Raw genomic sequence first — 24,768 nt, forward strand, 5'->3', positions numbered from 1 at the left:
TTGCAGCATCCCTAGGTCTTGGCATCCCAGAGTCACAGTGTCTAAGGCTTCCCAAGGCAAGCAAACCTGGCAGCTCAGAAATCTACCAAACCACCGGGGATAACGTGTCAAAATTCTTTACTGGTTTCTAAATGAAATGTTAAACCTGCCAATTTTCACAGCAAACATGAGTCTGTGAGGTGGCTCCTCACTTGGTAATGGCCACCACAGGATTTACCGTAGTTGTAGTAGCAAGAGGTAATGTTTGCCAAAAAGTCATCGTCTCAATTGCTTTTATCACCTTCCTTTTCTCTCCTCCTTCTTCCAAGAGCTGAGCAAATTCTTCATAAGTGTTTGCAGATGAACAGGGATTCTGCCAAACGTCTTATTTATTTGCAGAGGTCTGACCACCGAGCCCTGCCTGCTGGTTATGCCAGCACTTAACTACCACGTGCTTCCAGTGGATTATGCAGATTTATATCCAAAGCTAGAGCTGCCCCACTCACCAGTGAACTTCCAGCTGCATTTCTTGGGTCTCAGCCTCCAGTCTGGAAATGACTGCTCTAAAACATCCTCTCTTGCAACACCAGTGGTCTGCCTGGGTTAGTGCCGTTTTTTAACTTCTCTCTTTTTCCTCTGCAGTGAATACTTTAGTTGTTTATGTAATTACCTGCCTAGCTTGTAGATTCATCATCAGGGTGCTAGGAAATCAACTTTTATTAGGAAGGTTGTCAAAGTAGAATGATATAAGGCTGCAGAGCAACTGCACAGAGAACACTCCTCCAGATCTTTCTTTTTTTCTATTTATCTGACACATTTTGAGTTTTTTGCTAACATTAGAAAAGCATTCCAGGGCTCTTATGTCTTCCTAGACCTGTTTATCCCCAGTTACACAGCTGTAGAGTTGAAATTAAGGGTTCAAGGGCTTCATGTCAAAATGCTTCATGTAGGCATGCATAACAAATATCAAAAAAATCCCTCAAAGCAGCAGTCCCACAGGTTCATCTTTTTTGTTCTGTTTGAAAGAAGCTGCGATAACCAGAACTGGGCCAGGCACTGTCTGTTCTGGGATTTTCAATTTTTTAAATGGCTGAAGAAATCTCCAACAAAAAGATATGCATGAAAAATAACATTTGGTAGCTAGCTCATTTGTAATTTCTGAAACAGTACTTTATTTTGCCTCCACAGTGTTACAGTTACCTCATTTTATTGACATGAATAATTACAGGAAACCTAACTGATTATGAGAGACATTTTTCTTTACCACTGTTCTTTTAAATATACCAGAAGCCAATTATATTAAAACTAAATACAGATATTTCAAAGCGTATAACTGCAGTACCTGATCTGCAGGGAGTGCCAATACCCATTTGCTCATACCCACATGAAGAGTCCAGACTACCCTCTAAAATCTACAAGGGTAAATATGCATAAAATCCAGTCAGATGTCTGAATGCCAGATTTCTTTGCCTATTGCTATTTACAGCACTTTCAAAGGCTGCATCGTGTTGGGTGGTGGGGTGGGGATCCGATGCTGTGCAGTGTTTGATGTTTTTATGAGAAACGCAGCATTATTTCCACTGGGTACTTGTTTTGGTGGGAACTGGCAGGGATTGTCTCTGTTAATGATTCCCTCAGCATTTTTCAGGATAAGGCCCTAAGCAGGACAGGTTTTTCGTGTAGAGAGCAGAGAGACTGCTCTCTCCAGGTCTCTGTGGATTGCAGGGTATGGTACCATACATGAAACTGCATCTTAAGCTAGAAGAAACAGGGGTTGGTACAAGATGGGTAGGAGATAAAGCTGAGAAACAGATGACAACAGGTGGTTTTAAAATTGGGCTGGACAGAATTACTGGTGTGGTTCTGCAGGCTTCAACCTCAAAATCATTCTTATCTCATTAATAACTGGTAAGGAAAAAAAATTAGTGTTCTTATAAAATGTACCATGCCACAAAACCAGGGTACTTTATCAACATGTTGAAAGATTGGAATATCACACAGGAAGATCTGAAAACCCATGAAGGACTGGAGAAATATAAACGGGATTAACATTTGCAGTATAAAAAAAAGGGTCATTTGTCTGGGGGCTGACAGGAATGTCTGCCGAGACCGAAGAGGTTCCCACTGAAAACACCTGAGCAGGAGCTGGGGATACCCGCCAGGCACAGCACGGTTGTGTGCAAAACATTACACTAGTAGGAGGCAAGGCATTTCCAGCAGTGGTAGGGATATGTTAGCATGATAACTAGGACAAGGGACTGTTAGCACCATTAAATAAGCCCTTGTGGAACTTCATTTGCAACCTGTTGACAATTAACACGCGCATTTAACATAAACTGTAACTGGAAAAAGGTAGAAAGGGACTACTAGAGTCATGAGGGGGGTGGGGAACGCATCCTCTGAAAGATTGAGCTTGGCTCACTTTGGCAAAAGCAAGGGTGTGAGGGGATAAAACTGATTTCTAAAAATATGTCTAAGAGGGGAATCCTCAGGGATGGAAAAGCAAGAATTATTCAAACTAATGGCCAGTGCTGGCATAGAAACAAAGCTGCATAAACTGTTCATGAATAAATTCAGGTGAGGAGTGAAAAGGTGTCTAAATATCAGAGAACTGAGGCTGTGGATCCAATATCAGGAAATAGAAAAAATCTAACTAGTTTTTGATCATGCTGTGAAGCTGCAAGTTGCAAGACATACTACTTATGCTAGAAGACATCTGCATCTGATGACCCACAAGCTTTCTTCTAGTCCTATTGCTCTAACTGTGAACCATCACCATGGGTAAATAAAGGCACATGCTGACGTTTCCCATCAATACCAGCATCTCCCAGTGCTATGGGCAGATGTGGAGACTAACCTCACTGACCTGGAGAAATAAGTACTCTTAAGAAAGGGATCCACATCGCTCTAGTTTAATCATCGATGGAGAGACACAGCCCCTTTCCCCTGCTGCAGGTGATTCAGTCCACGTGTCTGCAGGCTCTTCCTTTAGGAGGAGGTCAATTGCCTTCTGCAGAGGCCTCTGTCTGTCCAGGGAGGACAGGAGAGGGAGGACAGGAGAGGTGCCTGGACTAGACATATGATTTTTGAAAGTAGAGGGAGTTAAATCCTCTCCTGAGTGACCTGGGTTCGTGTTCTGTAGTCTGCTGTCTTTTCTGTGAGGTTTCCATTAAAGTGGTGACCATATCTAATTGTAGTTGGTCCATGAAATTTGAGGAGATCCCAGCGCTCTAGGTATGTATCTATACAGAACGGTTATTCTACAGTAAATTGAGCTCTTGCTTCACTTACTCTGAGTGCCTTTATTTTACCTAATTTTAAAAGCCAAGCTTTAAATATGGTAATTGGTAATTGGTACTCATATAGTTTGTTTTTAAAATAAAAATTTTCTAGTTAAATGAGTCATATATTCATTTTGACATATATAAAATTTACATCAACACCAAATGGAATCATATAAAAACAGAGCTAAAAGTTAGGCAATTATTCTTTTCAAATCCAGCCCACAATGGGACCAGAAATTTTCCAAGACATTTTTCCTGCCATTAGTGCACATTACTAGAAGCAATTGCTTTTCCCTGAAGCCTCCAAAAAGCAAAGGAAATGATCAAACAGCTTGTAAATTGACCCATTATTTTTCTTCAGCGTTACTGCCAAAAGCATTTATAAAAATACAACCACTTTCATTGCTATTAAATAGAACATTAAACAAATCATATTTAACACTAAAGCAAACATGAGAAAATTCAAACAGTGTTTGTATTTCAACTTGAAGAGAGAAAAAAAACGTATTTTATTTGCTTACCTCTTCAAATTTTAGTGCAATCATAGAAAAAGCTTTAAAAATTGCATCTGTTGGGCCTGTTATTGTCACAATTCTCTCTGGACAGGAGCCTTCTGAAATATTGATTCGAGCACCACTCTGTCAAAAAGAACAAATCTTTTTCGAATTTATACTTCCCAGGGTGCAAACTAAGTAGGATTACGGATATAGTTTGGAAAGGAATATCTTGAGGCATCTAATTCCCTCCCCTACAACTGCAGGCCCAACATCATATAATTTCAGCATAAACTGATCACACTCTAAAAATTCATCTAACTGCGGGAAGCCGGATTCTGTCTGGGTAAATACTTATACAGCCTTCATCACAGTATGCAAATAGCACCTCTGTAACTCAAAGTTGCAAATAATTGCATAATTAAGCTTTTTCCTTTCCCTCTTGCAGGGTTAACCTTAAGTAGGACCAGAGCTGCAGAATTTCAGATGAGGTTGTTGCCTCCAGGGACTATCAACATCTCCCAGGAAAGATGCACCTCTCTGGTTTGGAGACCCAAAGGCAGGGCTTGATCTGTCTAGCTGGAGCATTGCTTTGCACTGTGGAGGAGGTTCCTTATAGACGTGTCTCATGTGAAGGCAGTCAATTAGTATGCACTGAACAACCCTTTAAAAGAGTAGTGGTAGGACAGGCAACAGTGATGGTGTTATCTCCTTAAGGCAAGGAGTGTCTTGGAAGGAGTTAGAAAACGGTAAGTCTTGGAGACAAGCCAGATGGCTGTCAGGTATACTTAGTCCCCTTTATGCCACTGTGGCAGTGCAGAGAAAACCCCTAAACCAGATGTAAATATATTTAAGAGGATCTTGGAGTAAATAATGATGAAATCCAGTTCAGGTAAGACCCACCCTACACTTTCCCTGAGGTTTCAGGCATGGAAATGTGTTAAGGCAGCCTAACAAGTCACTGGAGCCTCAACCCATCCACAGGCACTGACTTTCTTGAGGACTGGGCCTGTAGTGAACGTAAGATAATCTGGGTTAATTTGGCCCTTTGCCTTCAGGGTTACCATGAATCAGCCGATGTGCTGTGTGTCTCAGCCCTTATTCACGTGCATACTGCTGCTCAACAGCAAGATATTGTATTTCCCCATATGACAGCAACCAAACACAACAAAAAAAACCCAACAAAACCCAACACTACTGATGCAAAAATCTTGCTGCCACAGACTTGGCTGGCAGACGTACTCAGCGTTCATAGGTAAGAAAGGGCAGCAGACACTTTTTCTGACAGGCCAACCTGAGCGGGACTTGCCCTCATCAAACACCAGCTCTGGATCAGGAAGGAGATCATGGCCCAGGGCTCGTTCATGCTGGTGGCAATGTCCGGCTGCTGACAGCACACGTGAACCCGGGGCCATGGGACTCGGCGCGGCAGGGAGGACGCCAGGCGCCATGCTGGGCAGGGCTGCCTGCGGCAGGCAGGCCTGCCCGTCCCATGGCCGCCTTCGCACAAAGCACGGCTCTTCCTTTGAAACTGGAGCCATGGGAGCTTGTCTGAAAGATAGCTCCACCGTGGATTAGTAGCGGCCAAAACTCACAGATGTCGCTCCTCTGAGAGACGACCAGTCAAAGCAGAGCTATGGCAATTAAAATGTTACGTGGCGGCTTCCATATTTGTGTAGGAAGTTAACAACTGCAGGGCACAGAACCAAAGTTTTAGTACTTTTCTTTAGGCCCAAAGTTGTCTCTGACATTTCTTGCTCTGACAGAGCAAGACAGAGTTGCATTTCATTCCATAAAGATGGCATGCAACTTGCCACGTTTGTCAGGAAAGTCAAAATAAAGTTGTGTTTTGCTTTTAAAGAAGTACTGAAGTAGTTATTTAAAAGAAGGACTGAGTTATCATCACAAGGAGACATAGCCTCTTAGTCCTGTACTGATATAAAGATGCATATAATTTGTTCAAAAAACCAAACAACCAAATAAAGCCTTCTGTGACCACATGTACATGATGGTAGGTTTTCAGGAGTGGAAGAAAAACATTTGTTATTTGTCTTGAAAAACTAACCAGGGATCGTAACTCTCCTCTAAGATGTTTAACTCAGAAGTCAGGAGCACTCTCCAGTGCTGGCTTCCCTTTTGCGCATGCAATTTATGTCCAAAGATATCTGCCTGTGATCATAATTAATAATTAAACTACTATGTGTTTAATCAACCGGCAGGATTACCTAGTGTATTGGAAACATTTTTTTTTTTTTTTTTTTTTTTTTAAGTCTTAGCAAATGTACTTATGTCTGAAAACATGGGTTAAAGCTCTTATCATCAAAAAAGGAGCCCTGGACTCAGCCTGACAGTCAACTCCCTATTGTGTGTATTTAAAGATGGATCTCAGCAATTTTCTTTACTACAAATACTTTGAGATTTCCCTGCCACAGACCTTCTATCAGTGTATAAAACAACAAAGCAGCTGACATAGTAATGTAGTGCAGATTTACCAGAACCAAACTGACTTTTCTTGAGGCATTCTCTATACACTTTGCACTCCTAAAGTTTTAAACAGTAGGATTTGTCTTTTGACTTATGCTTTTAGCACTTGCTTCAAAGAAGGATAATTACATGGACCCCCAGGTAGGATGTGCTGCCTTGCAGGACAAGTGTGGGTCTGTAACCTCCACCTGGACACAATCCTCTGAAGACAGTGCAGCTTGCGGTGCGGCAGGGAAAGAAGCCTGGGGAGACTGAGGTTTACGCGGTGCCATGTTTTAGTTAGCCTTTTTGCATTTACAACCTTTTCAAAGGATGTGAATGGTGGGTGTGCAAGTCTACCCTGTCCACATCCCACTCACTGCTGCAAAAGGATGAAAAGTTAAGGCTTTGCCAAGACACGGCAGAGGGATGCCTTGGCTTATGGAAGTCTGGCTCCAGCTCTGCTGAAGCTTCTGTCTACCCTCGAACTTGATGTAGCATCAGTCTAATGCTTGGTTTCAGATTTTGGAAGCTCTCTACCAGGAGGCCAAGCCACGTGCAGGATCGATGTTGGTATGCTAAAGAAAGATACGGTGGTTTTGATGCACAGAATCACGCTGGCTAAGCTGCTCCGGAGATAAGACAGCAGCAGGCACACTGCTATGGGAATGAAAGACTCCAGAGTGCTGTGGCGATAAGGAGGTTACATTAACAGCGATGTTTAATTTAGGCCAGCACACTTACACACCACCACTCGCAAAGAATGGTGATGTTAAATGAACTGCCCACTTGATGGCAGTATCGGTCTGCACACGCTGAATTTCCCTGTTCTCTGAGCTGGAAAGAAAGGCAAGTAAAGACATCAAGGCTTGTCTTACCTCCTCCCTCATCTTCTTAACTGTCTCACCTTTCTGTTAAAGAAACAGAAAAAAAGTTAGCCTGGGCTGATGAAGTGAACTGATGAACAATATTTTGACATGAAAATAAAGAGAGAAAATAATTTCCTGACCTTTCCGATAATGCTTCCAACCTCCTGAAACAGAAAAAAACAACACTGTGAATGATACGATTCACTACAGAAGAACATTTGCTCTCCTCCTAAGCTATTTCACTATCACTTATTTCAAATCTGCAATGTGAAGCGTAGCCCCCTTCCATTGTTGCTGTATACAAATATGCCATGTTAGATACAAAGGGGCGGACTAAAAATGCGGCTTTGCAACTTGCTGATTGTGCAAGAAAAATACCTTTAACAGAAACTGATCATGCGGTTACAGATCAATCTGCTACTATAAACACAGATAAACCCCTATCAGGTAATGAAAAATTCAAAAATAATAGAACTGCACAACCTGCTAGAGAAAATGGGATATAATACAAGCATCAAAATAATTGCTGATCTCTCTGAGGGCAGCCATTTACCTGCTTTACACCATGTAATAGTTAGAGCTGGATTTCCATGCTACCGAGTGTTATTGCATAAACACCTGGTGGCCTGTCTTAATCTCCCTATTAAGCACTTACAGAACAATAATTGCTAATCACTTTTTAGGGACTTGGGAATTGCTACTGGGCTCCCACAACCTTCCACAAAGTGACAGAAAATACTAAGAAATGTCAGTGTGAATATACAATAGGGGAAAAATTGGGCAGTGCTGGCAACATCCCAAGGGTTAAAAACTCAGTGCATAAAACCAACAGGTAGCAAAAACGAAGCTAATAACTCTAAAGTGAATAGTCTGGACACGTTACACAAATCACGCAGGTGTGACATCAGACTGGAAGTCATCTGATGGAGACGAGACCAGCTAAAGGAAAACAAACTCCTCTCCTATACTCAGATTGTGAAATCTACTTCAACAGTTAAAGACTGTCTCACATGGCTGATCTGTCCCAGACATATGATACACAGTTTCCCCTCCCTCCCCCACTCTATATATTTAAGTCGGACCCATCCTGAAACACAGTCCAAAGAGTAAGATTTAGGAAATTGTCCTCCATTGCTCTATCCAATGATGGACTCATGATAAAGTGGTACTAACTTTACCCTGTAGTAGAAGACTACCTGCAGTGACCCTGAGGGAGCTATGTCTCAGCAGAATGTTATTTATAAGCTCATAATATGAAGCTGGTTATGTTTGCAACTCCTCACATCCCGCTCACAAGATTTAAAGACTTTTCAGTGAGAAGACGACCTATCTCAGTGAAGAACTTTGGCATATGGTTCCTTTGCGCTCTCTGCAAGTCTTCAGGTAACACCAGACTGGGGGGAACAGTCAATACACTGCTGGACAAGGTTGCTATTTGGAGTCACCTAGACAGGCTGGAGAAATGGGCTGGAGAAATGGGCTGTAGTCAGGGAGTACAACAAAGTCAAATGAAACGTCCCATGTCTGGGATGGAACAAGCCCATCCAGCAGGGCAAGCTGGGCAAAGACTTGCTACATACAAACTGGCTTTGCAGAAAAAGTTCTGAGGGTCCCAATGCACAACTCTGACATGAGTGCATCAGCAGTGCTTCCCTGATCAACTAAATGCTGGGCTGTGTTAGCAAGAGTATAGCCAGCAGGCTGGGGCAAATGATTCTTGCCTTCTCCTTGTGTTTCTGAGACCATGCCTGGAGGATTGTGTCCTGTTTTAGGCTCCTAGTACAAGACAGACCAGGACACACTGAAATGAATCCAATGCAGGGCCAACAAGATGGTCAGGGGACCGGAGCACAGGACACATGAGGAGAGGCTGAGAGAACTGCGTTTGTTCACCGTTAGGAAGAGAAGACTTGGGGGGATCTTATTGCAGTATATAATAAGGAAAGCAAGTTACAACATCAAATTCCTACTCAATATGAGGAAAAAATTTTTTACAATGGGGATGGCTGGACATTGGAACAGGCACCCAGAGAAGCTGTGGGGTCTCCATCCTTGAAGGTGTCCAAACCCAGCCTAGGCAAGGCCCTGAGCAACCTGCTCCAATAAGATCTGCTTGACTCAGGAGGTCAGACTGGAGACCTTTGGGAGTCCCTTCCAACCTCCACGGGTCTGTAATTCTTCAAGCATGGTCTTATACCCACCGAAGTCACTGCCTAACTAACCACAAAGTTCTTCAACCCAGTGAGGCCCCTTCTCAGGTTTATTTTCAAACATTTTCTGTTTCCCATTTCCCTTTTTTATTTCCCTTCCTACTTCTCTTCCAAGATGGGATTCTGCTCTCTTGTACAAGCTGGCCAGAGAACAGATATTTTCCAGACAGGCATCGCAAATCTTCCAGAGGTATCTGCTTTGCAAACCTATAGTTCTGCTGGCTGATGTACAGTAGACCTTTACACTCACACAGCTGTGCGACTGTTCTTGCTAAAACTTCCTGTGTCCATCTGGGACTGTGAGATGTCTGTACATCTGCACATACAATGCAAAGAAGCAGCTCTGTGAGAAGAGGAATGAATGAAGCAGACTCGCTGAAGTTTCTTGTCTTGTGACCAAATTATCCTGTGTCTCTTAATATGTGGGTTTAGGTCATGCCTTTTCCCGTGGCTGAGACAGCCGTACCAGCATGTTGTGTAGGCTCTCTAATAAGGTGCAGCTTTTTTGTTAGCAGTGACACAAATTTGGGACACCCATTCCACAAAATTTTTAAGATCTTACTATTTTTTTATATTATCATTGTAACTCTGTCAACCTGCCTGTAACTGTTGAATGGGATTAAACAATACAGGGAGTAAGACTCTCAATGGCGATAAGCCTTGGGAACCCTTCATGTCTAGTAGTTCCTATCTGCCCACTCAGCACATTCAGCAGTTTTACCTTGAATACGTTTTCCTTTCTTCTCAGTCCCAGCTTTCAGAAATACTTCATTTTGTAAAACAGATTCTTAGGAGGTAGAAGGACCTTTTGCTATTTTCAGTCCATGGTATTTCAGTCCATGGTATAATTTAAATTTTTGTATATCTGAAGTTTCATTAGGCCTGATCTTGAACCTGCAAGGCTCTGCCAGTATCCACTTAGTATGAAATCTGTCCCAATCCATTGACCATCCTGGGTCTTAATGACAGATGCTGTTCTTTCAGAAATGTATGGATGGGTCATGGCTAATAAGTACAAAGATATCTTCCTCAGAAACAGGAAAAGATACTTTTGCTTCGGAAACAGAAAAGCAATATACTGTTTGTAGTCCTAGTAAAAAAGGTGGTCCATTTCAAACAAGGAAATTGGGAGTATTTAAACAAGCAGAGTAGACCATAAAATATTAGGATTCTCAAGCTGCTTGTTCCACTGAAGTCTGTGGGAGTTTTGCTATTGATTTCAGTGGGAACAGGCATTCTGCCTGACCGATCATCACCTTGTTATTACCAAAGTGTACAAGCTGTTGAAGAACTGAATGAATGAACAGTGTGAATCCCACTGAGAAAAAATATTTCAATGAGACTGGTGACCAGTTCCTTGGAACATGCTAGCAAATGTCACTGTAATGCTATGGAGTACTTCAAACCTTCCTCTCCTCACAGGGTTAATTTAAAGCTTATTCTATAAAAAGGCAGTTTCACAGAATCACACAGAATTGTATAGGTTGGGAAAGACCTTTAAGATCATCGAGTCCAACCGTAAACCTAATACTACCAAGTCTACCACTATACCATGTCCCTAAGCACCTCATCTACACATCTTTTAAATACCTCCAGGGATGGCGACTCAACCACTTCCCTGGGCAGCCTGTTCCAATGCTTGATAACCCTTTCAGTGAAGTAAAATTTCCTAATATCCAGTCTAAACCTCCCTTGGTGCAACTTGAGGCCATTTCCTCTTGTCCTATCACTTGTTACCTGGGAGAAGAGACCAACCCCCACCTCTCTACAACCTCCTTTCAGGGAGTTGTAGAGAGCAATAAGGTCTCCCCTCAGCCTCCTTTTCTCCAGGCTAAACAGCCCCAGTTCCCTGAGCCGATCCTCATAAGACTTCTGCTCTAGACCCTTCACCAGCTTCCTTGCCCTTCTCTGGACACCCTCCAGCACCTCAATGTCCTTCTTGTACTGAGGGGCCCAAAACTGAACACAGTAGTCGAGGTGCAGCCTCACCAGTGCCGAGTACAGGGGCACGATCACTTCCCTTGTCCTGCTGGCCACACTATTTTTGATACAAGCCAGGATGCCATTGGCTTTCTTGGCCACCTGGGCACACTGCTGGCTCATATTCAGGCGGCTGTCAACTAACACCCCCAGGTCCTTTTCTGCCAGGCAGCTTTCCAGCCACTCTTCCCCAAGCCTGTAGCGTTGCATGGGGTTGCTGTGGCCCAAGTGCAGGACCTGGCACTTGGCCTTGTTAAACCTCATACAATTGGCCTTGGCCCATCAATCCAGCCTGTCCAGATCCCTCTGTAGAGCCTTCCTACCCTCAAGCAGATCAACACTCCTGCACAACTTGGTGTTGTCTCCAAACTTACTGAGGGTGCACTCGATCCCTTCGTCCAGATCATTGTTAAAGATATTAAACAGAACTGGCCCCAACACAGAGCCCTGGGGAACACCGCTTGTGACCGGCCGCCAACGGGAGTAAACTCCATTCACCACCACTCTTTGAGCTCAGCCATCCAGCCAGTTCTTTACCCAGCGAAGAGTACACCCGTCCAAGCCATGAGCAGCCAGTTTCTCCAGGAGAATGCTGTGGGAAACCGTGTCAAAGGCTTTACTGAAGTCTAGATAGACAACATCCACAGCCTTTCCCTCATCTACTAGGCGGGTCACCTTGTCGTAGAAGGAGATCAGGTTGGTCAAGCAGGACCTGCCTTTCCTGAACCCATGCTGGCTGGGCTTAATCCCTTGGTTATTCTCTACATGCCGTGTGATGGCACTCAGGATGATCTCCTCCATCAGCTTCCCCGGTACCGAGGTCAGGCTGACAGGCCTGTAGTTCCCCGGGTCCTCCTTCTGACCCTTCTTGAAGATGGGCGTCACATTAGCTAATCTCCAGTCAGCAGGGACCTCCCCAGTTAGCCAGGACTGCTGGTAAATGATGGAAAGGGGCTTGGTGAGCACATCTGCCAGTTCCTTCAGTACTCTCGGGTGGATCTCATCAGGCCCCATAGACTTGTGAATGTCTAAGTGGTGCAGCAGGTCACTAACCATTTCCCCTTGGATTATGGGGGCTCCATTCTGGTCCCCGTCCCTATCTTCCAACTCCGGGGGCTGGGTACCCAGAGAACAATTGGCCCTGCTATTAAAGACTGAGGCAAAGAAGGCATTAAGTACCTCAGCCTTTCAGTACCTCCAGTTTCAAAACATCCAAGAACAAGCTACCTCTCGCCCTGCACTGGGAGCTGGGATTCTGCTTGGAAATGTGAGGGAAGGGTGCAGGGGACGAGAGAAACATTAACTGCACATGGATATTCCTAATTTTTCCAGATTTTTTGATCCATACAAATGACTAAAAAAAAAAATAAATCTAGAATGGTTCTAAATGGGTCGCTTCAGACTTTTTTGGGGCCTTAGCTGTTTCTAGGAAAGCTCCTATAAGTACTGGTGACAACAGATCATGCCTTTAATTACGATGAGAAACCTATTTCAGCCACAGATTAAATCAGAAGACTCTACACCTCATTCTCCAAACTACCAATGCTACTTCATCAAACCTTCAGTGTTTCTTTATACAATACAACATTTGTTTCATAGAGATTCTTATATCTCCCTAAATTATGTTTAGTGCTTAATAAGATAACTAACATCATTTTTATGACACTCAAGTTTTATCAATATTTCTAGCCAAGGTTACTTTGAGAGCTTTATGTTCTTCAGAAAATGTTTCTAAATCTGCCAGACACCAAACTGTGCAGTAGTTAATGGCATAAGACTGAAGGGATGGGATGTCTGTCACCTACATCAGTTCATTAGAAGTTAGGAGTCTAGTGTAAGCTAGAACACTTTTGTTCCTAAAAGAGGAGAGAAGAAATGTACTCCTGAGGGTTTCTTCTTTCTCCATCTGCAGTAGAAGAAGCCTAGACTGACACTAACATACATGAAGTTTGGTGAGAGGAATCCCTACAGTTGATGTCAAATTCAGCCTCAGTGCAGGTGAGACAGGAGTTTGATTTAGCTGTCCTAGCGAATAATTGCCTACTAGAATATACTTATAACTCTTGAACTATTTGCTGTTTTCCAGTTCTCAGGAATATAAGCTAAAGGTAAGTATTTATGATCAATTTCAGATTGATTTATTGACTAACCATCTACACGTAAACACAGTGGGAAAATAAGTTGTATGATAACAGTTACTGGGTTTCATATAATCGCATTTCAACACCTGATCTAAAAGCAGTGCACAAAAAAAAGAAGTTATAAATGGGGGAACTAAAGCTCGGAGGGAGAAAGACAGGTCCAAGGCAACCTGGCAGACTGATGCCAGAGCTAAAAGTTCTGACGAAGCTCCTTGGCCTCAACGTCTAAACACCCACCTGTCATCAGAAGCAGATATGCCACAGCAACCGTGCTGGATGAATAGGATGCCTCCTAAAAGCTGCAAGTGTGTGCATGCCTACGTCCACTGATACACACACATACACACACATATACGTTTATGTATTTGTGTGCGAAGTCAATATATACCTACAGGCACCAAAGAGATAGATAAGAACTTTCCTTTGAGAAATGACAGCAATTTGGGGTGCCTATCTTGAGATTCATCAAAGTGGCCTGAGTTTCAGATTGTGCAGAGTACCCAGCCCAGGTAATGCCTTCCAAAGGGCATAGCTCCAGCTGGCAGTATCTCAAGCAGGACAGTCTCACACTTGGGCTCCAACAGTGTCACTTTGGAAAACCCCAGGAAAATTTGAAATGTACATGCTTGATTTCAGGTAGCCTGAAAATAATTCTTTAGCCTGGGGGCCTGAATTGATTTATGTCTATGATTCTCTTTAGTATGCCATTTCTAATAAAATGGATAAAATGACAAGAGGTGGACCTCACCAACAAGCACTGGAAGACTGCTCAGTATCAATAAAGTATATTGCTAGCCAACCACCCAATTCATTGCAGATAACTTGAGGAAAGGCAATGGTAAAACAGGGGATGCTTTCTTTCATGCTGAAATGCAGCATAGAATATTATTTGTACATCTCATTCACATGAATGGGATGACTTTTACTCTTAATGAACACTTGGGGAGCGGTAGGCCCATCACAGAGCAGAAAGCTATTTCTGCAGTTCTTGCATTATCTGTGGTCACCTGAGAGCAAGGCAGCACCAGCAGCAAAGTCTGTGAGCCAGGCCGTTTGTAGGGCTCTTGATGGTGCGAATGACTAAACAAAGATATAAAATAGGCTATAGGAGAAAGCTATTTCCTAATCAATTACCTGGCGTGCCTTTTGAATAACAAGAGAAAGAAATTAGTCATGCTAAGAAAACAAGAGGCTTAACAAATGGTAACAAACCTTGGTATAAAGATTAACCTTTGATCTGTAAATATAATGTGTGAAATTCCATCCTTTTTCTAAGTATGAAGCTAGTTTAATAATTACTGTGGCCCAAAAAATCAAAACAAAACAGCTAGCTATTCCAAGACCATATAAAAGCACAGGTCTTGCTCTATTACCATGGGGCATGCAGCTTCTATTATCAGTGCTACAGGACAAATGGCACACTAATCTCACAGGAGCCCTCAGACAGAGCCATGTCTAGAAGGAAAACACGTTTAAGAAGTAATATAAGAATGCATACTTTCACTCCAAAGCATCTGACAAAGCACAGGCCACTAGGCATCCTAAAGCCTGCAATTCATTCAAGCAATGCTTTGATTGCGTATGTCTACCTGCTTTCTATGAGCAAGGGTAAGGTAGAACCAGTAGGACTGGACTCTACAAACAAAAAAGCCTGCTAGAAAAGCACTGAAAGGAAAGAAATACAGCCTTCCACGGTGGGGAATCACATCTGTCATGAGACAAGGAGGGATCCTGGCAACAGCAAAAGACCCCTGCGCTAATAAAGTTTTCTAGACCAGCACCAGTTGTCTTTCTCCCATCCATAAAGAGGATAACAACCCAACTCCCTCTCTTCACTTTGTTCTGAGGATAGAGTTGCCAATACTTGTATAAGTTCATGAAGATGCTTGCATGGAAGACCCCAGGAACATGTTCCATGAAGATATTCTGAACAATGTGCTTGTATGGAGCACGTGGGGCATCAGCATTTTTCAAAGGCTGGGAAAAAAAGTCTTAGTCAGTTTTGGGAAACATGATGTAATGTGTCTACCTCAGGGAACAAATGGCTGCCTCAGATAAACTGAGAGTCTGATTTGTGTTCTGGGATTATGTGGGATTAGTCTCACTGACACGGGAGATCTCATGTTCCTAGGTGATGCTTCAGTAGTCGCTGTCTGATGCTAACAGCCCTAATTTAGTAAGACACTGCAGACCAAGCCTTTCTGAGACAGATCTCATGCTAACAAATGTGGTAGCGTATGAGGAAACCTTCAAATTATGGTCTTTCTGATGGAGATGCCAGTGTTATGAATCTTCCACAGGTCCATCTACCATTTTTTGGGCAGCTGTGTCAATGGGCATTTCTCATTTGCTTTTAGATAGCAGATGGGTAAGCAATTTACATTCAATTTCATACCAAGCCTCCCAGCCTTCCCCTAAAAAACAAACCAAAAGCCAGTTCTGTCCCTTCGCTTGTCCCTCTGCCTGTGATGCTGAAACAGCAGCAGTGAGTAGGGTATGTGCCTTCTGCAATCTCAGTTCCTTACAGCTGTGGACCAATGAGGAGATTGTGTTTGACAAAAGTGGGAAAATTTGCCTATGGAGATTGTTTTGGGGGACATACAGTGCCCAGGGGCTGGGGGAAAAGACTTCTGTCCTTTCCGTTGATTTTTTAGGCTAGTGAGAAACTCTCAGCTGTTACTACAAACACACTAAGAGGAGATCCATCTTGTGTTGTGTATTTGCACACAGAGTTTTGTTCCATGACTGGAGCTCTTAGGTACCACAGTAATGCGGACAAACAAAACAAGAACTATAATAGCAATAGGCAGGACAGTCAATCCTCATAATACCCTGACAGCGTTCGTGGAAACTAGAAAGAACAGAACAAACATTGGCTTGGTTGGCATTTTACAGCTTGGATTAAATTACTGAAAAGGTGATTCTTAAAGCTACTTTGTTGTATGCTATATTTTAATAGGTAAAAAATAAAAGAAAAAAATGGGGAAGAAGAGTATTACCTTCAAGATGGGGAAAAATTATTTCTGTGCTTGCTTTACAATCTTTCAGGGGGCAATTAAGCAGGCACAAAAAAATGGCCATTAAAAGAAATCCCTGATGCTAAAACTACATTATCTATACTGATGAAAGTGGCAATTTTCTCCATGATCTTATTCTGTCTATATTTGAGCTCTTAAGTGTGAGCAATCACCTTAATGAGTCTATTTTTTTTTCTTTTTCTTGTAAAAATTTCTATGTATAGCATTATAAAACAATCACCAACATGTCTGAAAGTCACCACTGAAGCTGGAGTGCAAGTCTGCTGTAACCAGTCCTTCCAGTGCCACAAAGGCACCCGCTGATCCCACTGAAACCATTGGGAGATAGAGTTCCTCAGGGCATCTGAAATTAAGCTGTAAGTACAGGTAGTTTAATGCCTAAAAATCAAGGCACTCATAGGGTTTTGTCCAAACCTGAACATTTGACTGCAGGTACATTTTTCTAGTTCACTACTGCTGAAACTATGAGAAACATATCATCGAGCAAACGTATCAGGGAAGGAAAAGCTCCACTCAGTCATCATATCTTTCCTCCATCAATGCAGATTATACATTCTACATAGTACATGTGCTGCTCTTCCCCAGACATGTTTAAAATCTGCTTAGGAGACTTCCAGAACCTCATAAAAATCCCAATACCAGGAATTTCTCTTGGGATTCCCTTATTAGCATTTATTTTCAAAAATATATTTTATCCCATTATTTCCAGCCACAAGCACTTGTATCATTCAAAATAACGACACTCCATTACACTCGCATTTATTCTCTCCAGGTATTTATGAGAATGTCTGGAGAAAGCTAGACACAGTCTCCTCAGCCTCCTAAAACTTTGTTATTTTTCTGTCAATTCTCCCTCTGCTCCGTCTTCAACATCACTCACACAGGTGGTGCCTGCTGCTGAGCACAGAACCGCAGGTGTGATTTTTCCAGAAGAACAGTAAGGTAATTACCATCTCTTTGCCCCATGATGCACCAATGCTGTACATCCAAAATTGTATACGCTTCACCTGCAATAGCTTTCCTCTCCAACTCAGCATATCCCAAATGTGCCACTCTCTAGACGCTGCTACATCTGATGCCTTTCAGCCTTTTATGCTTTCCAGATTTCCTTCTCTCACTGAACATGTATCTTCTAAATTACCTTCTCCAGTTAATTGCCTCAACTCTCCAATTTACACCTCTCAGTATTTGGCAAGAATCCTACTTCCCTGACAGTTTTCCCTTCCCTCCTTTGTCCTACCTGTAAATTATTTCCTTGTTCTTCCTAACCACCTGACTTTATTAATCCATTTTGTTTTCTATTTCTGAACTCCCCCTCCTTTCTCTAAAAGACTCCTCAGACTCAATATATTAATATATTCTACTTCAGTTTCTTGCAGACTTCACTGCACCCAATATGGTTTCATCGACGCACACCTTCACGCAGTGCCTTTGGAAACGATGCATTTTTTCTTCTGCAGGTTTGGACTGGAGGGAAGAAGCAGAGACTCCTGCACCACCACTACGAGATGGAGACCAAAGTGGATTCATAACCCTGCTGCCCTTTCCATGCTGGCACATTTGAACATTTTCTCCTGTTCCACCCCATGGACCCAACTTTTAAATCTCCATTAAGTTTCTTTCCTGAAATTTAACATCTTTCTACCAGCACAGTCTCTTTACCATCCACATCTAAAATTAACCTTTAATGGTGAGTCTCTAGGGCCTTAATCAACCTTTTAACACTGTCTGTGTACAAATCCAAACCAGTCCAAAATCATGTAATCATTATCCAGTATAGTCTAAGTAGGTGCTTTTTCAGGAGTTATTTCTTTCTGGGCAGGAACTGACCAAAAACTATAGCAAGAGCACTGCAGATGTCAAGTACTAAGGTCTGTTGGCAGAGACCTGTGGGCAAGGCTACAATTTTCTACAATCTTCCAACCTCATTACCTGTGGCAGTAAGCAAAAAAAAAAAAATCAGCCACAAGTCACGGGAATAAAAAATTCAGCAACAGGTGAGCAAGGAATGATAAGAGAGAAACATTGAGCTTCATCTGAAACCCTATAACATGCAGATAGCCAAAAAAAGTTTGATTTTTGACAAAAACTAAAAAAGTAAGAAAAAGTGAAAGACATTTCTTTTGGAGCCTGAGCTCTGCCTCTCCTTACAGAGGGCTCTGATAGCTGGGGACCATTTACCCACAAGCGTACACACACTCAATTTGTGTTCCATAAGCCCTTCAAAAATGTTGATCTGATCTGGGTAAATGCTGTTATTTTTGCCTTCGCAGGAAGCAGAAATCTTGCAATCACTGCAATATTCTAATTCTGCCTAGAAATTCTACTTTTAAAGCAGACAAAGGTAATAAAATATCTGTACCCATTCACATCTCTGCCCTACACAGTGATTTTACTTATTTTACTTCAAGAAACAGCAGGGATTAACTGGAAAATACAGAAGTAGGGCAATGCAAACAGCCCCAGCCCATATTCCCTGTTCTCCTCTACTGAAATGCATGAAACAGCTTTACGCCTTAATGTGGTTCATCTTTCTCATTAATAAAAGATGAAAATGCATCTCTGCATTATTTAATACAGTCTATATATCCAACTCCTGCACATGCTTCAAAAGGCTCTTCAGTTCCTGCCCTCTCCAAAGCAGCATTCAGGTAACTCAGTCAAAAAGGTGCCAGGCAGCAGAGGCTGCAGGGCCACGGCAGCTTTACGGGATGTATTCATTTATGTCTAACTTGTCCTTAAAAACATCCAGTGAAGGATGTTGCAGCATGCCCGGGCAGCCTCCTCCCCTCCTCACATATCCACATAAGAAGTTTTTCCTAATTTTGCTTTTAAAATTCCCTGCAAATAGAGACAGTTGCTTCTCTGTGGATGTGAAGAACAAACATCTGAGCACTGCCCTTGTAGTGTACTCCCTAACACCTGCCCTCTAATTCATTGCAAGAAAGTATGAGAAATGTTTTGTGTTGCTCCTGGTTTCTCTTCAGGGCTGTCACACTATCATAACTTTTTTACTGATGTAACATGGCACAAGATGAAAACTGGGCTTTTCATCTTACACCATCACACACCCTCTGAAGTCCTGGCTTAGGAGGACATCTTTCATATCAGGCCCTGGAAACATTTATCTTGAGGTTAACCTATTATACCTTGCAGTGGTTAGCTTTTTGCTGGGCCCGCACAAGCCTTTTTGCTTCTTCCACAGATAAAAAAATTGTGTCCCTCCCTTTAACATCGCATTTTGTGCCCTGAGAAAATCAAGGCTGTGCCTTGCCTCGTTGCCAGCCAGCCGCTCCCAAATCTTGCTACGCTGCAGAGGAGCAGGTGAGCTGGTCCTCCAAGTGGCCATCCCAGCCTCTTCGGTAGGAGGCTGCACAAAGCCCTGCAAGGAGCTCAGCTGGACCTACAGCCACTTCTTGCCCCAAAGCAAGATAAAGCAAAAGACCTGATGAGAGTTGTCCTACCTGCGGGGATGCACCGGCCTGGGCTTCTTGTGGTGCTCAGGACTGTTCCCATCTGCTTCACCAGACACTAATGTTGTCTTTGATTTTTGCTACTTGCTTTGTCTGTTGTTAAAGGTGTTCTTTTATTCCCTACCCTCTTGCACAGGTCTGTCCCTTCGTACAAATCCTGATTTTTCTGTCTGCAGGTACAGAATTTAGCTTAAGTGCATAATTAAGATGTCCATCCTTGACTTAAAACCCCTATACAAATCACATGAAAAATACACACTGAGAATTTCCTAAGTCTGCAGGATTTACAGCCAAGATAACTAAGCATAGTCACACAAGTCACAGACTTTTAATCAAAATGAATGCAAATATCACAAAGCACTTAGACCTTCCCTATGCAAAGGTACACTGGTAAATAGGGGTTTAGAGACAAAGTTAAGGTTAGTGGGGATAGACCCTTGTATTTCCATGAAACACAATAATGAATAAATAACTTAAAAATGATCATACTTTAAAATTATCTAACTGAATCCAGTTTGCTGGATTGTTATTTTTAAAACCAACCTTTTAATTCCCCTCTTCTCTTTCAAGTTATGACCAGTTATTTACAGCCCAAGCTCTGGCTTCAGTTAATTGTTTTGTCCAGAAATACTAATTAGAGATCAGCAATTTCCACCGATATCATTACCACAACAAATCTTAAGGAAGAGCCTAGAAACGTGTTTCTTCTTTTTCAGAGGCACATACAGCTTTCAGAGTGACCTTCTCACACTGAGTTCATATTGACTCAGACATCCTTCATTCCTCTATATAAGCATTTCTAAATCACAGAAATGACATCAAAGAAACCATAAGGGTCTGACTTTTATCACGAAAATAAATTCTGATTTAATGTACTCTTTGCAATACTTAGGCACAATAGGATACATGATTAGAGCATAGTAGAGTTAACAGTATACCCATCGTGCCTTGTTAACTGAGGATGCATGGTATACTCCCACTTAAAATTTGAACTTTGTAGCTTTTATGGGTTTAATTTAGACCCTTGGGGCTACATATGCATTGAAGATTGGACACATAACATCTGTTACTGTTAAAAGTGGCTGCACATACAATCATTGATGTTTAACACAGAAAAGTAGCTTTTTCTAATTTCATTTCTGATTACTATAGCTTTTGTTTCAAAAAAACCCTAGCCCACAGTTTAACTAAAATGTCCTGAAAATGACAAATGTTTGATTTTTGCTCTAATGGCATGACTCTGAAAGAAGCAGAGAAAAGCACACCTAAGCACATGGGAATTTGACTGAAACCAGTAGGGCTACTTATACCCACCAGGATAAGGATGTGTTCAAATGCTTTTCTGGATTGGGACCAGAATCCGGTAGAATCAACCCCTAAGACCTAATTTTGAGTGCAGACATGCACACAGATTTTAGGTGGGTTTGGTAAGAGAGACTGTTATTAAATTTGTTTGACAGATCCCTATTTAAGATGCAGATTTTACACACCAGATGCCTGCCTGAAGCTGAATATTTCAGGGGGAAAAAAAAAAAAATCAAACAAACTGGTTGGATCATTTCTAAGAAAATACATGATTTGATCTGACATAACCTAACTTCTGAGTTTTTTAATTTGCAAACTTAAACTGTACCCCCTCATACTTCTTAGCAGCTCCTTAAGTAAAATACAGAGGGAGATACCTTAGTCTCTTTGTGCTATGGGTATATCGTATGTGTGTTCATGCCATAGGTTGAAAGCCTGCACCGTTTTAAAATGTAAATGTATTTTTAGTTATTAAATTAAATTCTAGGAGTAAAAATACTTTTTAGATTTATATATACAAATTTGATCTCCAAAATTATATATATATATTCACTGTCCCTTGTTAAGAAAGAGCCAAACCCATCTCCTTTATATAACATTCATTCATTAAGCCTAAAAATGCCTGGTGTTGCCTGATGCAAATAATACAAACTAACCTATGAAATGTGTTTTTTAATTAAAAGCCCATTTTGTGACCTGGCAATGTGAAATAAACGGCTATCAGACTGTTAAGTCTGACAATACTGAATTGGCTCTTTGTCTATGGCACAGATTTCACACTTATCTGCATGCTTAAGTGCTGCGCTGGACAGAAACTAAATGACAGTCAACCTTCGAAAACAAAGCCGCAGGGGACTTGGACAAATGCTTGGTATATCAGGGGGTTCGCTCTAATAAGATGCTACATCAGAATAACGAAGAACTATCCCATTTGCATTCAACAGAAATAGACAGTATTTCTGTGGCAATTACTTCGCACAAGTCAATGTTCTGGTATCTTTAAAAAAGCCTGCAAAATCCAGCAAATGATGAGAAAGGCGAACTGTATGCAGGTCAGCCTTACGCAAGGGTCTGTCTAATTTGGCTGACTATCAGTGAAAGAACTCTTTTTTTTTTACTGCTAGATCTGCCCAAAATGGGTTTGTTACAGGCAGAGTTTGTTCCAATGAACTTGGGCTGCAGTGCAAACTTAAGTATGATGTCTTGAAAGGCAGAGTGTGATTTTTTGGTCACAGCAATGGCGCTTTTGACTCAAGTTGGAGGAGGAGCAGCAGACCCTCTGTCAATGCCACTGTCAGGCTCGGTTGGTAACTGCATACACTCGCTCAATAGACAGGCAACTGCTGTGGCAACAATAAATGCTTCACCTTGCCGTGCATGAGAAGGCGTATGGTAAGCGTGACATTGAGACCTCCTTCAGTCACTTTTGTGTCCTTCGTGTTCATCCTGGCCTTGTGTCTTCAATACTTGAAAGCAGCTTCGTTTTTCTTTCTTTTTTCTATTCACTTAATCAACCTATGACAGAGAGAGAGGAAAAGAAAAAGTACCATTGAGTGGTTGAAGCTACTCGGAACTGAGAATATCATGTTGTACAAACCAATTAACATTTCTCCCTTTGATTTTCTGGACTATAGTTTAGTGCTGAAAAGGCTCCTTTGATTATTATCCCTCCCCAACCAACTCTTTAGCCCTTCACCAATTACAAGATAAACTCCCGTTTGAAACCTTAAAAATTCTTTTAACTGTATTTCGAAGCTGAAAGTACAGAGCACAACAGAGTGAATTACAATGTTTTCTTCTGAACAGCACTTTCTCTCTGTTATATGCAACGTATGTACATATGTGTGTATATGCAACATATATATGCATTTTTACATGTGCCTGGTGCTGTTTTAATTTGTCTCCCTGTTACTACCTCTTTCTCTTTTTTTTTTTTTTGCTCTTGCAGAAGAGATATTTTTGTTTTCTCTCCAGCTAGAGAGAAATTAATTCTGAGCCTAAACGCTGATCCCTGCCAGCAACAGTGGATGACACATTATCAAAGACATCTGAGTAACTAAGAGCCACTTGCTGCTGTAAATCTGGGCACTGTCTGACTTTGTTTTTGTCTACCAGGCCCAGAGGTGGCTCAGTCCCTCAAAGGCCAAAGCTGAGCTTCAGCCCTAAGTAGAAGGAAGATTTTTCTTAATTCCCAATGACAAATTGCAGATTTTCAGTCATTTACAAAGCCATAAATATCCTAAAATGCTAAAGAAAGCTGCAAGGGCTGGCTTTGAAGGGATAAACAAGATGCATTATGAGTTTATTAATGCAAGGACATTTATCAGTACAAACAAAAATGGGGGCAGGAAGGAATATTACCAAAGGCAGGCAATAATAGAAAAGCCTTAGAGACTCCTTATTCATTTTTGTCCTTTTCAGGCCTATCCTATAGACCATAAACCCCTTAAACAAACATCACGCCTCTCAGTAACCATCTCTTATTAATGACAACCCTATTAGCTTCGCATCCTGGAGCTTCCCAAAAATTTGGCTAGCTTGGGGACTGGCTAATGAGCACCCCTAGGGACAACCATTTTGTGGCTCAGAGCATACAGCAGTGTCTCACCGGGATGGCAGGCTATTGTCCCCTTGTGGAGACTGCTCAGGCATGGGACCAAACTACTGGAGAGACCTACAAAATCATTCCCCTAAAAACGCCAAAGGTAGGATCACGCAGACTGTTTCATCAACTGATTAAGCTCCATCTTAAGAGCCACTAAGCACTGACATACTAGACCAAAGTAAACCCCATCTTAGTTGAGCAAGTTATGTGTGAGAGAAGTCAATAACAATGATTGAAGCACAAGAAACATGTATGGAGTCATCCCTGATAGACTTGCTGAGCTGCCAGCAATCAGCGATTCAGGGTCTTCTGGGAGACTGCATCCAGACCAGCATTTTCAATAGCCATTGGTGGACCACTCCTCCATGAATTTGCCTAATGCCTTCTTGAATCCATGCATCTGGTCTCCAAAAGTTCTGGTCTCAGAGATTAATTATTAGTGTGGGAAAAAGTGCTCCACTTTATCTGGTTTAAATCTTCTGATTGTCATTTCCCCTTGTTACACATTTTGCCCTCTCTGTATTATCTGAAGACCATCCCAGAAAGTCACTCCTCTGATGGCTGGTGCTTCTCGCTTCAGCCTGAGCCTGTGAGTAGCCAAGCCACTCCTGATGCTTTTGCCGCTGGGAAATGCACTGGAAGATGCAGAGTTTTCTCTCAAGTCTCTGCAGGACTACTTAGGACCACAGATAGCTTCTGTGCCTTCGGCGACTGAGAGAATAAGAGGCAGACATGCTTGAGGAGAGGTGAAAAGAAAGAGGGAGAAAGAGCAACTTAAACTCCTCCTTCCTAAAAGCAAGCTCATTAGTCACTACCACAGAGCAGCTCCTGCCTACCTGCTCCATTGCCAGGGCTGCTTTTCCCTAACCCAGCATGGACTCAGTGTATTTGATACCATGTGCTCTACCACCCAGACAACAGCCACTG

The 24,768-nt window shown here is 42.1% G+C and overlaps 1 protein-coding gene across 4 annotated transcripts in view; it reads right to left on the minus strand.

Moving 5' to 3' along the window:
- The window catches only part of LOC140647861 (poly(rC)-binding protein 3-like), a 560,741-nt gene that overhangs the window by 45,256 nt on the left and 490,717 nt on the right, over positions 1 to 24,768 (minus strand). For 3 of the 4 annotated variants that reach the window (XM_072852961.1, XM_072852962.1, XM_072852965.1), the window contains 4 exons: positions 22,604 to 22,751; positions 7,230 to 7,253; positions 7,099 to 7,131; positions 3,785 to 3,901 (listed from right to left, as the gene is read on the minus strand). In XM_072852961.1, the coding sequence (XP_072709062.1) occupies positions 3,785 to 3,901; positions 7,099 to 7,131; positions 7,230 to 7,253; positions 22,604 to 22,681 (252 nt within the window). In that variant the 5' untranslated portion in view covers positions 22,682 to 22,751. The remainder of the gene's footprint in view (positions 1 to 3,784; positions 3,902 to 7,098; positions 7,132 to 7,229; positions 7,254 to 22,603; positions 22,752 to 24,768) is intronic. The other variant, XM_072852964.1, reaches the window with a different exon arrangement.

Source organism: Ciconia boyciana, chromosome 2 (assembly GCF_034638445.1).
Source record: "Ciconia boyciana chromosome 2, ASM3463844v1, whole genome shotgun sequence".
Taxonomy (NCBI): Eukaryota; Metazoa; Chordata; class Aves; order Ciconiiformes; family Ciconiidae; genus Ciconia; species Ciconia boyciana.